This window comes from Adiantum capillus-veneris, chromosome 10 (assembly GCF_014529385.1).
Source record: "Adiantum capillus-veneris isolate H3 chromosome 10, ASM1452938v2, whole genome shotgun sequence".
In the NCBI taxonomy this organism is placed as follows: Eukaryota; Viridiplantae; Streptophyta; class Polypodiopsida; order Polypodiales; family Pteridaceae; genus Adiantum; species Adiantum capillus-veneris.
The window spans coordinates 139,010,468-139,023,381 of record NC_140940.1 but is presented as its reverse complement, the minus strand read 5'-3'; the positions used below and the strand labels follow the sequence as shown (position 1 = coordinate 139,023,381).

At 45.6% G+C, this 12,914-nt stretch overlaps 1 protein-coding gene across 1 annotated transcript in view; it reads left to right on the top strand.

Annotated features, from left to right (window-relative positions):
* LOC147449733 (protein GAMETE EXPRESSED 2-like) overlaps window positions 1-12,263 on the top strand; it is a 94,758-nt gene extending 82,495 nt beyond the window's left edge. Inside the window, exons 8-10 of the mRNA XM_086522098.1 lie at window positions 2,067-2,205; window positions 2,309-2,461; window positions 12,127-12,263. Of these exons, the coding sequence (XP_086378224.1) occupies window positions 2,067-2,104 (38 nt within the window). The 3' untranslated portion in view covers window positions 2,105-2,205; window positions 2,309-2,461; window positions 12,127-12,263. The remainder of the gene's footprint in view (window positions 1-2,066; window positions 2,206-2,308; window positions 2,462-12,126) is intronic.
* Window positions 12,264-12,914: the final 651 nt, after the last annotated feature.

The window sequence follows — 12,914 nt, the reverse complement described above, 5'->3', positions numbered from 1 at the left end:
ATTTGTATCCCACCACATGTGGCAACAGTTGGCCAAGGGCCTGGTGAGTCTCTGAAAAGAAAACAATGTCCTTGTCTCTGAAACTGTCCTCAAAGGCACCAACATCCAACCTCATAGACCCATTACAATTCCAAGTCGCCATCCTCAATGTGGTCCCATAGGTCTCGCACCGTCATGTAGAGCGCCGCTCTACAATCACCACCCGACCATCTCTGTAAAAGGCCATCTTCCCCTTCTCCCTTGCCGCTTGAATCTCGGGCATTACTTCTCTCATATGCGCAAGTTGTGAGAGAGTGAGGTCATCGCCTAAGAAAATACCTGTCTTCTTGAGAGTAGGTCTCTTCCTCAAGAATTCCTTCTTCTCTTCCAATGAAGGGAAGCGTAGTATGAGAGCTCTTTCCTTTGAAGATTCTCCGGGGCCCTCACTCTTCTTGCCCACTCTCCATGCCTTTGTGTGTGAAGGCTTCTCCACCCCCATCATTGATGTGAGGCTTGTGACCTCTTTTTCCACATTGTTTATGTCCTTGAGGCCGGTTACCCTCACATGTAGAGCCCGCACCCTCCTTCTTTGTTCCTCTTCGAGGGTCATGTTGATAAGAGTGGGTGTACAAGGAGCTTCCTTACCTTTCCCTTTCTTGGCAACCTCAATCCATTTTTCGGCCTCCTCTACTTTCTTTTGCGTTTCGGATATGACCGCGGCCCATGACTTCTTCTCCTCATTGATGTTGTCAATTTCTTCCCTCAAAGAGGGCTGAAATTCCCCCTCTTCAAGCCCATTTTTTGACCGTGTTTCCAACACTTCTTTGTGGAGGTCCAAAATGCTATTCTCCAACGTGGCGATCTTATTGAGAAGATGATCCTTCTCGTCCTTCCACCTCTTCTCCTTTTCTTCATTTTCTCGGAGGAAAACGGTCTTCGCGTTCCTCCAATCTTCCATCTCTTTTCTCCATGCTTTCATTTCCAATTCAATGATGGAAATTCGTTTGGAGTGAAGCATATATTTGAGTTTGCTTGTTGCCATAGGTGAGGTTGGGGATGACATGAGAGAGAGAGAGAGAGAGAGAGAGAGATAAAGAAAGAGAGAGAGAGAGAGAGAGGGGGGGGGGGCAGCTTCATAAAATCTTGGTCTTTGTAGGCAAAAATAGAGCATTGCATGTCAGCATTTCTGTGGAGGTTGATAGTAGAAGTATTCAAATCTCTATCAACTCAAGTGCTATTTCTACTATTAGCTCAAAAAAAGAAGGTTCAAATGTATGGATTACTCAAAGTGACCAGGATATATATGAGGATAAAATCACTGTCGTTGGAAGATATGTCAAATTTGAAGACACCATAGAATCAAGTGACAGTGCCCTTCAATCTCTCAAGCTCTTAAGAGGAAAGCCAAAAGTAAGAAGTGAAAGAATGTTTCGAAAGATGAAACTATTTTCAGATTTACAGACAGTCTGTTTTTCATTTTCCTGAGTAATCCTTATTTTTAAGTAGTGTTGTGTAAAGGCTATGCAGTTTTATTAAACATCCATTTCAATTCTTTTTATTGTCATGTGACCAGAAGTTGTATACACAAATAATTTGTCAACATGACCCTCTCGTAAATATATCAGTACAGGTTCAAACCCTTCTTTTCATAATGTTTGAAAGTATTTTGTCAGACTTTTATATCGTTTCATTATCCACTTTTCTCCAATCAAGGTCTGGTGTCTTGCTGATTCGAGGGGGTAAGCAAAAGGAACTCTTGAGCTATTCATTGAAAAGGCTAATTGGTTAGTGAATAGTTTACTCAATGTACGTTTCACCTGCGTACTTACAGCAATGTGTATATCAGCAAAAGACAAGTTTTTACTGAAATCTTTTAATGATTTTCTTCTTTGTGGACCCTGAAATGCACTTCCAAGTAGTGCAATTTTTAATTAATACTTTTTATGAATATATTTGATGATTTTGTGGATCCTGAAACGTATGTTGATTAGTGCTATATGATCTTGAATATTTTCTTGGGGTTCGGAAACATTTTGCTCATCCCCATTATTTAATAGTCTTGCTGTGCATTATTTTGATATTTTCAGGGCTTAAAAAGCATCTTGCTCACCATTACAATCAATGATCTGGGAAATTTTGGATGCTATGATGATTGTACAACAAATGCCACTGTTCCTTTGCAGGCTTTAAGGCATACATATTTGGTGTTTGAGTTTGTACCACCAGGTATTTAGTGCGAGTACAGTCATTTTATGTTCGCTTAAAACTACATGTCTTCTGTTACCTCAGCTTTGAATTCATGGTTGCTTAAATTTTGTGCTTTCTGCAGACATAAGAGCAAAGGTTGCAGCGAGCGCGACATGCTCCCTAATATTTCTGGTGTATACAACAGTTCTTTTGATTAGATATCGCAGGAGTCTTGCATATCGATTTGACGATGGAGCTCTCAGCGAAGAGGATATGCTCACAAAGACTAGAGTGCGTATGTTTTGTATGCTTCTACTGACTTTTGGGTTCAAAAAGTGCTTCTTTTCAGCTCACACAATATCCACTTTAAACATTAAGCCCTGTCAACACTTCTGTTGGCTGAGAAATTCATCTTATGTAATGGTAGTTCTTAACAAGATGTTGATGTCTCATGCAAGTGTACATATGCACACATGCACAGGCACAATTGTGTGTGTGTGTGTGTGTGTGTGTGTGTGTGTGGTGTGGTTGAGGATGTAGTCGATGAGGCTGGATATACTTTTGAGTGATGTAGAGTCCGACATTGTGGAAGATCTTGTAAACAGTGTCAGGCGGGAGAGGGTTGGCAAGTGGTACTGCTGGTGGCACTGTGGTGCCAAGTGGCACTGCTCGTGGTGGATTGAGAGCATGCGTCTCTGTTGGAGTAGAGACGGTTGGAGTGGCTGCAGCAGGACTAGGCATAGGAGAAGAAGCAACTCCAACCGGGGCTTGGGAGCTAGTCAACGTGGTAGGAGTAAAAATAGCAGCAGTAGAGAGAGGAACACACGTTGTAGAAGCCACAGCTGTGACATGCATAGTGTGATCTGCAGCGCCTGAACTTACCATCGAACCAGTAGCGGGAGTATGCGAGGAACGTCGAACAGGTTGCTTCACTCGAAGCTGTTGGCTTTCCGAAACTGGCAGTGATATTAAAGATTCTACTGTGTCCTTCACTACCTTCGTTCTCTTTTTCTTAGGCTTCACAGGTAGATCCATTGTCTGTTCAATATCTTTCCCTTTTGCCTTAGAGCTTTTACGCCACATATCCGCATCCACATCCATGGGAGTAACATGTATGTTAATGACCCAGGCCAACATGGGAGCTACAAAGCATTGAAAGCTAGATTGCACAAATTGCGCCCGAGCTCTAAATCTTTTTGCCCGCGACTGTAAAGAGGTAAATAGAATTTGATGAAAGCCACATGGGATGGTGTGGATAAGGCAGTATAGGCCTTCGTAGTGTGAGAATATAGTAGGCATGTCACATCTGCCCTTGCTTACTTTAGCAACTCTGACCAAAAAGTAGTACTTGAAAATGGCCCAGAGCATGTTTCTCGTAGCTAAAGGTTGCGTCTTTCGAAAGTTGTGAATAGGTTCTCGTAGCTAAAGGTTGTCATCCCCAAAGTGTGAACAATGCGTGTAGCCGTCAGTGGGTGCCCTCTTCCTTTGGGAAAAAGCTTGAGAACCTCATGCACCATATCCATGGGAATATCAGAAGGCAGATCGGCCTCTACTAATGCTGACAGACCTAGCGTATGTAGCTGATCTTTTGATAAACTTCTCGAAGAGATGGATGAGGCTGCTGCAGATCGAAGTTCAAAGTGAATTTGGTTTGAGTTTTGGAGGAAGGAGGCCGAGGAATTTGATGGCTCAGCACCCGCGTGATGGCCTTCTTCTTTTTGTTTTTCATATCATCTTCCTATTGGCTAGAAGACTCTGAGTCAGAGTCAGAGGCAGAGCCGGAGTTAGTTGCTTTGTAACTCTCATCACTATGATCAGTGGAGGAGAGATCAGTGAGGCCATGGCTGGAGGTTTCTACGTCTTCTTCTTCTGTAGAACTTCTAGATGTTTCAATGGGTCTCTGGCGAGACTTCCTAGCCTTCTTGCTTGTACCCGCCATAGTAAATTGTTCTTGGCTTCTGCTTGAATTCGCTGTTGTGTTCCTCAAACACGTGCCAAACTGAAAACGTGAGTCGAGCTTATTGAAATAGGGCCTGGTTGAAAATCTTGAAAAGCTCTGCACGTGATGGGATGTGAAAAGCCTTGCACTTATTGAAATAGGGCCTGGTTGAAAATCGTGAAAAGCTCTGCACTTGATGGGATGCGCTTCAACCAAGAACGCGATGGGATAGACTGCAAGAGGGGCGAGGTGGAGTTAGGGTAGGGGCGACAGGTATTAGATAGGGGGGCGAGAGGGAAAAATTGGGTAGAGCGAGGGAATTAGAGGGTAGGGACGAGGGAACTAGAGCGCAGGCTAGTGGATTGGTGAGGAGCGAGAAAATTAGAGGGTAGGGGCGAGGGGATAAGAGGGTGGGGGCGAGGGGCTAAGAGCGTGGGGCGAGGGGGGGTTGGTGAGGGTGGGGCGAGGGGGATTGGCGAGGGGCGAGGGGGGTTTTAGAGGGTAGGGGCAAGGGAAGTAGAAGGTAGGGGCGAGGGTAAGAGGGTGGGGCAAGGGGGGTTGGTGAGGGGCGAGGGGGGGTTGGTGAGGGTGGGGCGAGGGGGGTTTTAGAGGGTAGGGCCGAGGGAATTAAGGGTAGGGGCAAGGGAGGGTTGAGAGGGTAGGGTCGAGGGAAGTAGAGGGTGGGATTAGGGAGGATTGGTGAAGGGCTAGAGGATAAGAGGGTTAAGGGAGAGAGTAGATAGGGGGCGAGGGGCGGTTAGGGGGCAAAGGGGTATAGTGCGAAAGGAGAAAGGATGAGATAAAAAGTTGTAACGTGCCGCCAGCATTAAAAATTTTCCTGCTAGCTTTAACTAGGATGTGGTCGATTAGAAAAGTTATAGCAACCAGCTTCGAGCAAACTTGCATGTAATTGTAAGAGAGAGGGAAAGAGCAATGAAAGTAGCATGGCAGCAGAAGTGAAGCGTGCTAAAAGAGTGTTAAGAAAGAGATCGCACAAGAAAAGCAAGGAACTAGATGTGTGTGTGCGTGAAGCTCACCAAAAGAGAGAGAGGGGAAGGGAGATACAATAGAGGAGGTTTGAAGTGTTAGGAACAATACCAAAATTCAAGGATCTATTCGACGAGAGTTGAACCTCGGACATTCAACAAATCCATGAGGACAGAGAGGCAGTAGAAACAAATCGAGCAGTAACGGTGGATCATAAAAGGACTCCAAAAACCCAATTCTATCAATGAGAGCAGAGCAAAATTGATGCACACTGTCAAACAAGGAGAATTTTAAGCCCAAGAAGTTTCATGCAAGTGACAAGCTTTCCTGAGAAGTGCGATTAGCACTTTGTTAGTGCTCTCAGCTTGCCCATTTGCTCTAGGATAGTAAGAGCAAGATTTGCGATGAAAAATCTTGTAGCTCGTGAGGAGTGTGGAGATCAGGTCGTTGACGAAATGACTAGCTCGATCACTGGTGATTTCCAGAGGGCACTCAAACCTACAAAAAATATTTTCATACAAAAATTTTGCGACAATGGCGGCTGTACAGTCAATGGTAGCCACCACTTCGGCCCACTTTGTTGCATAATCCGTTGCTACCAAGAGATACTTAAGATTGCCGGGTTGAGCAGATGGAGTAACTGGACCAACAAAGTCCAAGCCCCATCGCTCAAAGGGCAACCACACCATAGATACCTACAGAGGGCGATTGGATTGCTTGCTAGGCTTGGGTGCACATCGCTGACAGACATCACAAATCTTGACATGAGCAATAGCATCTCTAAATATATTGGGCCACCATAAGCCGGTGTGTAAGATTTTTTGCGCCGTGATGTGACCAGGGTAATGGCCACCTGTAGGACCACTGTGTGCATCTTCGAGAATGTGGTCTACTTCATGAGGAGAGAGACACTTGCGCAGCACACCATCTGGCCCAGATTTGTAGAGTTGTCCGCCAATCAGAGAGAAGGGTCTAGACTTCAGCAAGAGTCTTCTTTTTTGCAAGGGAGAAGCATTCTCAAGATATAGGCCAGTAGAGAGCAGATGTAACACATCTCGTACCATTATAGGGTCGTGTCGACCTTAAAGAGATGACTATCGGGAAAGTCATCATCAACCCCAGTATCGGGCTCACCTGTATGTATGCCAGATAGATGGTCGGCCATGACGTGCCGCTTGCGTGGACTAAGAACTACTTCGAAATCGAATTCCTAGTAGCCACCTCTAGACTCTTCCTTCAACTTGGGGTTTATTCAGAAGATAGCGTAGCGCATGATGATCCGTGATGATAGTGAAGTGAACCCCTAACAAGTAATGATGTAACTTTTGTAAAGAATACACCATAGCCAAACCTTCCCTTTCTGTGGTGCTGTAGCTGCGCTCTGCTTTGGTGAGCAGGCGACTTGCATAGTGAACAGGCCGATCTAGGTTTTACTCCTTACTAGGCTGAGTCAGCACAGCACCCATAGCCAGTTGACTGGCATCAATATGCACATGAAAAGGGAGAGACCAATCTAGAGCCACTAAAATAGGTGCTTCAATGAGGCGTTTTTTGAGCTATTCAAATGCTTCAGCCTCAGGTTTTGACCATTTAAAGGGTACAGTAGCACTAGTAAGTCGGGTCAATGGTTGAGCCACCTGTGCATACATTTGTATAAACCTACAATGATAGCTTGTGTGGCCTACAAAGCTCTGAACGCCTTTTAGGTTGATGGGAGGTGGTAACTTCAAGATGGCCACGATCTTCTCTGGGTCAAGTGCTAAACCTTTGGCAAACACCACATGGCCTAGAAGTGTGCCCTCAGTGACCAAAAAATGACATTTGTTAGGATTGAGCTTTAGGCGTGCCTCTCTGCACCTGAGGAAAACATCAGCGAGCTGAGCGAGGTGCTCTAGATTTTCCACTGGGGTTGAACATTGAGCACCTGAGAAGGTCGAAAAATCGTCCATGAAGATACGAAGATGATTTGTAAGTAAAGGATAGAATATGAGATATACTTCTCGATTAAAGGAAGGTGGAGCATTTTTCAACCCAAACGACATTCTAGTGTAGATAAAAATATCCCAGGGAGTCACGAAGGCCGTTTTAATCTGATCACCTGGATGGTTGCCCAACTGATTGTATCCATTAAACCCATCCATGAAACTGTACAATACATGCCCTCCTACATCTTCTAGCACACACACAGTAAAAGTTGTGGGAAAACAATCTGGGATAGTTACCTTGTTCAGAGCGCGGTAATCTACGCACACACGGATTTTATTGGACTGCTTCTTAGGCGCTATCACCATGGGTGATAACCACTCAGAGTGCTTCATAGGTACAATGATCCATGCCTCTTGCATTTTTTCGAGCTCTGACTTGACAGCCTCTGGATACTTTGGGTTGAGCTTGTAAGCTCGGCCTCTGACAGGTTTAGCCCCTTCAACCAGAGAGATACTGTGGACACCGAATTCTGGTGGGATCCCTTCCAAATCCTTGTAGGACCAAGCAAAAACATGTTTAAAAGAGTGTATAAAAGAAACTACCTGATCAAGTAATGCAGGATGCTCCCATAACCAGGCTACTAAGAGGACGTGCTGAGGGTTGTCAGGGTCACCAAGGTTGACTTCTTTGACCGGGTCAGGAGGTGTAAATGGGGAGGGTGCTTCGGAAGATGAAAAGTGAGCTGCCTCTTGGATCTTCGAGACATCATGGGTTGGTGTTTGATCGATTGGAAACTCTGCATACTCCTCTTGTAACCATCCTGGTGGAAGCTCCTCGAAGGGTAAGTCTTCAGACACAGACATAACAGAGTGCTGACTAGTGGGCGGGGCGTCAGCCCCAGGAGATGTTAGAGGAAGAGGTAGAACATTGGCGAGCTCATGCAAAGGAGATTTCTTCCCCCTTCAGTGATGTGTTATTGGTTCACCAAGGCCGACGGCTTCCATCAGAGGAACACTTGAATCATGGTCATAAGGGACTAACACACTTACTTCTTTGACTGGCACACTTTCAGCTGTAGGGCTTGGAACACTGGTGTCGGCCTGAGGAGCTGGGAGAGAGAGTGTTACAGACACAGGTGAGGCTTGAATAGAGACTACATAGCACGGCATCGATGTGGTAGCTTCCACCCACAGCAGCAGGTCTTCGTCAGACCCATCAGGTGGGATGTGCTGCTCAGGGTCGGGGTTGGACTGTACTGATAATGAGCTGTGATGAACCACTGGATCCATACCTCCTTCGAGTCGAATTGGTTGCATGGGGGAGCCAAGAGTCTGTATCCACATGGCGTCGTTTCCCCAATCATGAAGTGCCTTAGTATGCCGCAACCATGGTCTACCAATAAGCAAAGGAAATCCTCCCTCCACCTGGGGAAGATTGACCACCACAAAATCCAAGCTAAATGTGAAATCTTGTACCTTCATAAGCACCTTATCTACTATGCCCACTGGATAGACTGTCCTCTGGTCCGCCAATGTAACAGTGAATTGAGCAGGGCGGGTAGGCTGCAGACCTAAAGCCAACATAGTAAATTTTGGCATCAAATTGATTCGAGATCCACCATCCACTATGACGCCTAAGAAATGATCCCAAGAATAGACACAGTGAGACGAGGACTTTTGTAGTCGGTGAGGGGAGCAGTTGGACAAGAAATCATATAGGACTCCAAGGGCTACACAAGTAGGTGCCCGCCACTAGGCCCTGCACAAGGATACAAAGACTGGATGATGGAAAGGGTGTCACTTCGAAAATTTGCATCAAGTCGAAGCATGTCGTACAATGACACTTGCTGAAAGGTTTTTTTCAAGATAGACTCTGCTGTAGGCTTCTCTCTTTTGATCAGATCTTGCTCTGGTATCTTAAGCTTCTGCAAGTCCTCTATTGCTACCATGAAAGCACCATCAATATCTGATAGAAGAGAGGTAGGTTGGCTCTTGGCACTACGTGCTGGTTTGTCAGCTACTAAGGGATTTTGACTCATTTGTGTGACTGGAGACGAAAAAATTGGACCTCCAGGGAGATTAAGACCAAGAGTAGCTCTCTGTGCCCGTGTGAGCACACCAGCCGGCTCTTCCACCTGCTTCAACCCATCTCGAGAGGCAACTACAAGAGTGGAAGGCGGGGCCTGTGGAATGGTGCTTACTGTGATGAGGTTAACCTTTGGAAATGTAAACTCCTGCTGGTTCCGGCTTGTACTTGCAGATGTGGATGCACGTTGTTTTGGGCAGTCCTTACTATAGTGATCCTTAGCTTCAGGGCAGTGTCGGCAAGGAGGGGACCCTTCTGGCAACGGACACTTGCTCTGATAATGTCCATACTCCCCGCACCTGTAGCACAAAATTGACCTATTGGAGGGCCAGGGTGGTCTCGGCCCTTGCTGCATGGGGCCGGACGCTGACGTGTAGAAGCTTTGGGGAACTGAAGGAGTACTAGCATAATAAAAGCTGGGGGATGCAAAGTTGTTGTGCATACCTTGCATAGGTGTTGTCAGCAAAGGTGGCATCGGGTTTTGATGGCCATAGGGTGAAACCATGTTGGATGCGAGTGCTAGCCCTTGTTGGAGAGAAGGACCTAGACTTTGTTGTATTTGCCGCAATCCCTTGATATAGTAGCAATCCTTGTCTTCATGCCCAGACTTTTCACAGAAGTGGCAATAAGCCTTAAGGGGACAGTCCTATGGAGGATGTCCTAGAGAGCGACACGAGCTACACCATACCATAGCCTTAGTCTCCTGCTGAGACCGAAGCTCTTCTAGCTCTCTCTTGATTTGATCCAAAGCCTCAAGGTGTGGTGGTTTCTCCTGTCTAAGAGAGATTAATTTCTCCTTTTGAAGAGCGCGTTGTAGTTTTAGGGCTTCAACTTCTCTACACAAAGAAGTCAATGGATCAGCAGGACTTTCCGAAAATACAGAGGGAGTCTCTATGTGAGGGGAGTTGGTGAACAGCTTCCTAGCCCCCTCTATCCTAGTAGCAGCTGCGACAAACTCCTCCAGAGTGGCGTCGGGTCGGAGACTCTCTCGGAGTTTTTGCTGAGAAGTTTTGGGAAGAGCCTTCTCCACCCACTTCTTAACCATAAATTTACCGGGTTGCTGGGGAAGCTTGGCAACGAGAGACTTGGTTTTAGTCATAAGTTCTGCAAAAGTCTCCTCTAGCTGGAGCACCATGTTGGCCAACTCATCCAAAACTTTTTTCTGGTAGTCACCTAGCCTGAATGCTGCACGGAACTGTTGTCTTAAAGCTTCCCAAGTTGCAAAATGATTCTCTGCAAACTGACTGTACCATTTGTATGCTAAGCCATCCACGGTAGATGGAAAGAGTACTAAATAAGCATCTTCTCTATTAAGACCACGACCCCTACAGAGAGATACAAACCTCCTTGCATGGTCGTCTGCATCTTCTGAAGAGAGTCCCTTGAAGGTAGGAAACTTGATGTTTACCTTGGCCAAAACACTGGCCAACGCCTCTATGGCCTCTTGCTCAGGAGCCCATTGCTCAATAGCCTGCTGTAACAAAATAGGAGAGAGCTTTAGTGGGGAAGGTGACCTAGAAGATGTGGAACCGGATGGAGGAATGGGTGATGTCATATGTATGGGTGATGAGGTTGATGGACTTCTACTAGGTACCAAGGGTCGTCTTCTGTTGTAGTACTTTAGAGGACTCAGTAGTGCGCTTTGACGCTCTGACGACCGCCTTGTATGTGTCATGCAGCGACCACAAATCCAACCAAGCTTTGGGCAATAAGACCTTTAACTGCTTTAACTGGCTGAAGACAGGTCTAGATTCTACTAGACTAGGCAAGTTACTAGACCCAGGGACGAGTGACGAGAAGGACTGGACTAGAACGAGGAGGGACTAGACCAGAGACGAGGGCTAGTTGGACTAGGGCAAGAGAGGATCAGACCAGTTGGACCAGGGCGAGAGAGGACCAGACTAGCAGACTACACAGTGCAAGGTAAAGTAGGCGAAGCTAGGTAAAAACCAAGTAGCTTCACAATTTGTATCTCAACAGAGAGTGAGACTTCAATTGAGGTCCCACCGTGATCGCCAAAATGAGAGCACCTGTAGCGCGGATAGTGTGTTGTGCTCTCTACAGTGGGTGCTCCTCAGTGCAATGTGCGTGACAATCTCACTCGAAAGAGACTGAAAACAAGGAACAATAGATAACAACTGAGCTCACAGAGACACAACAGCAGACCAGAACATATGACTCGAATATCTTAAAGAACCGATACAGACTCTGGCGTGGCAGCACACTCAGCTCCAGCCTAGGACTCACAGGTACAATGGGGTTGTCAAGGCTCAGATGTGCAGGGATGGTGAAGACGTGATGTGTGTATAGACTCTCTACTCAAAACGACACGCCGGACCATATATCTAGAAGATGATGATCATGACCCAACAGCTACTCCTCATATGTACAACCATAAAGAGCCACCAACGGCTCATAAATGTCAGCCATCTAATCTATCTCCAAACTGAATGGTGGTGACTTGGCCACGATGTCCACTAGACCAATCCGTATCTCTACTGCCACGTGTCACTGCCTAGCCCAAAGAGTCTGTCCAGTGTGAACCAGCCTAGACCAACTGTACTAACTGACGTGTGAAGTGACATTGTAGCCTGCTACAGACCAATCTATTACAAAATGGTGCATCTAATACCATGTCTGGGTACAAAAGAACTAGAACAAAGATACTACTACTAGAATCCATCCTCATCTGCACTCTGGATGTCGAGAGAGTATGGCTCGAATCCTCTGTTGTAGTCTCCGTCGATGCTGTGTAGCCCAGAGAGAGAGAGAGAGAGAGAGAGAGAGAGAGAGAGAGAGAGATGATGAAATGAAATGAAATGTTATATTAATGTCTTTAAAAGGCCAAAATGACCTATGAGACCAATCTGTTACAAAATGGTGAATCTTATACCATGTCTAGGTACAAAAGAACTAGAACAAAAATACTACTCTAGAATCCATCCTCATCTGCACTCTGGATGGAGAGAGAGAGAGAGAGAGAGAGAGAGAGAGAGGCCACCTCAACTTGTTTGTTTCGGTAGGTTTTCAATCCAGCATGGTCAATGGATGCCAAGAGAGAATCTACCTTCGATTTTGGTATCTCCAAATTTGCTGTCAGCAATGAGGAGAGCCTGATTGGTAACGCGTTTGAGGCCCCCCTAGCATACAAGGATATTGGTCATGACGGCGAGTCAGATAGCCTTTTAGTAAAGGAAGGGAATGAGCCACCTGTTACAGATACAAACATGAAAAGTGGAATCAGAAGAAATAGATTTATACTTGATGATTAAGGCAAGTAGTTGTTAGGTACTAGTACATTTGTCTCTATTCATTAACCAGGTTATTAATGCAGAGAGTGGATGCAGTAAAAGTAGTACTACTTTTTGGCTTGTAACAGAGATATATAGCTTTGTCAGTTAGTTAGCTTTACTTCTGTGTTTGTCCTCTCCTAATTGACATCTTTGGCACACATCCATCTTGTCTCTCTCCCTCTCCATCCTTGACATGAAGATTAACATTGTTATACAATATGGGCACTTTTATGCTTGACTTTTTATGATAGTTTCCTTTGCTCTTCAATGGTGTTACTCTTCAATATATTACTATTCTTTGCCTTCAATGACATGCTAGCTTCCAGCTTTGCAGCATATTGGAGCAAACACTATTGGGCACTAAGGACATTAGTGGGGATGTCTTACTATTTAGTCAAAACTGATGATTATAAGGCTACCAGGAGTCTATACCTTGCTTTTTCCCTTTAAGGTGAATTTGGGCATATCCTGGATTAGGAATATCGTGCAAACACACATAGTTGTGAACAGAGACATCA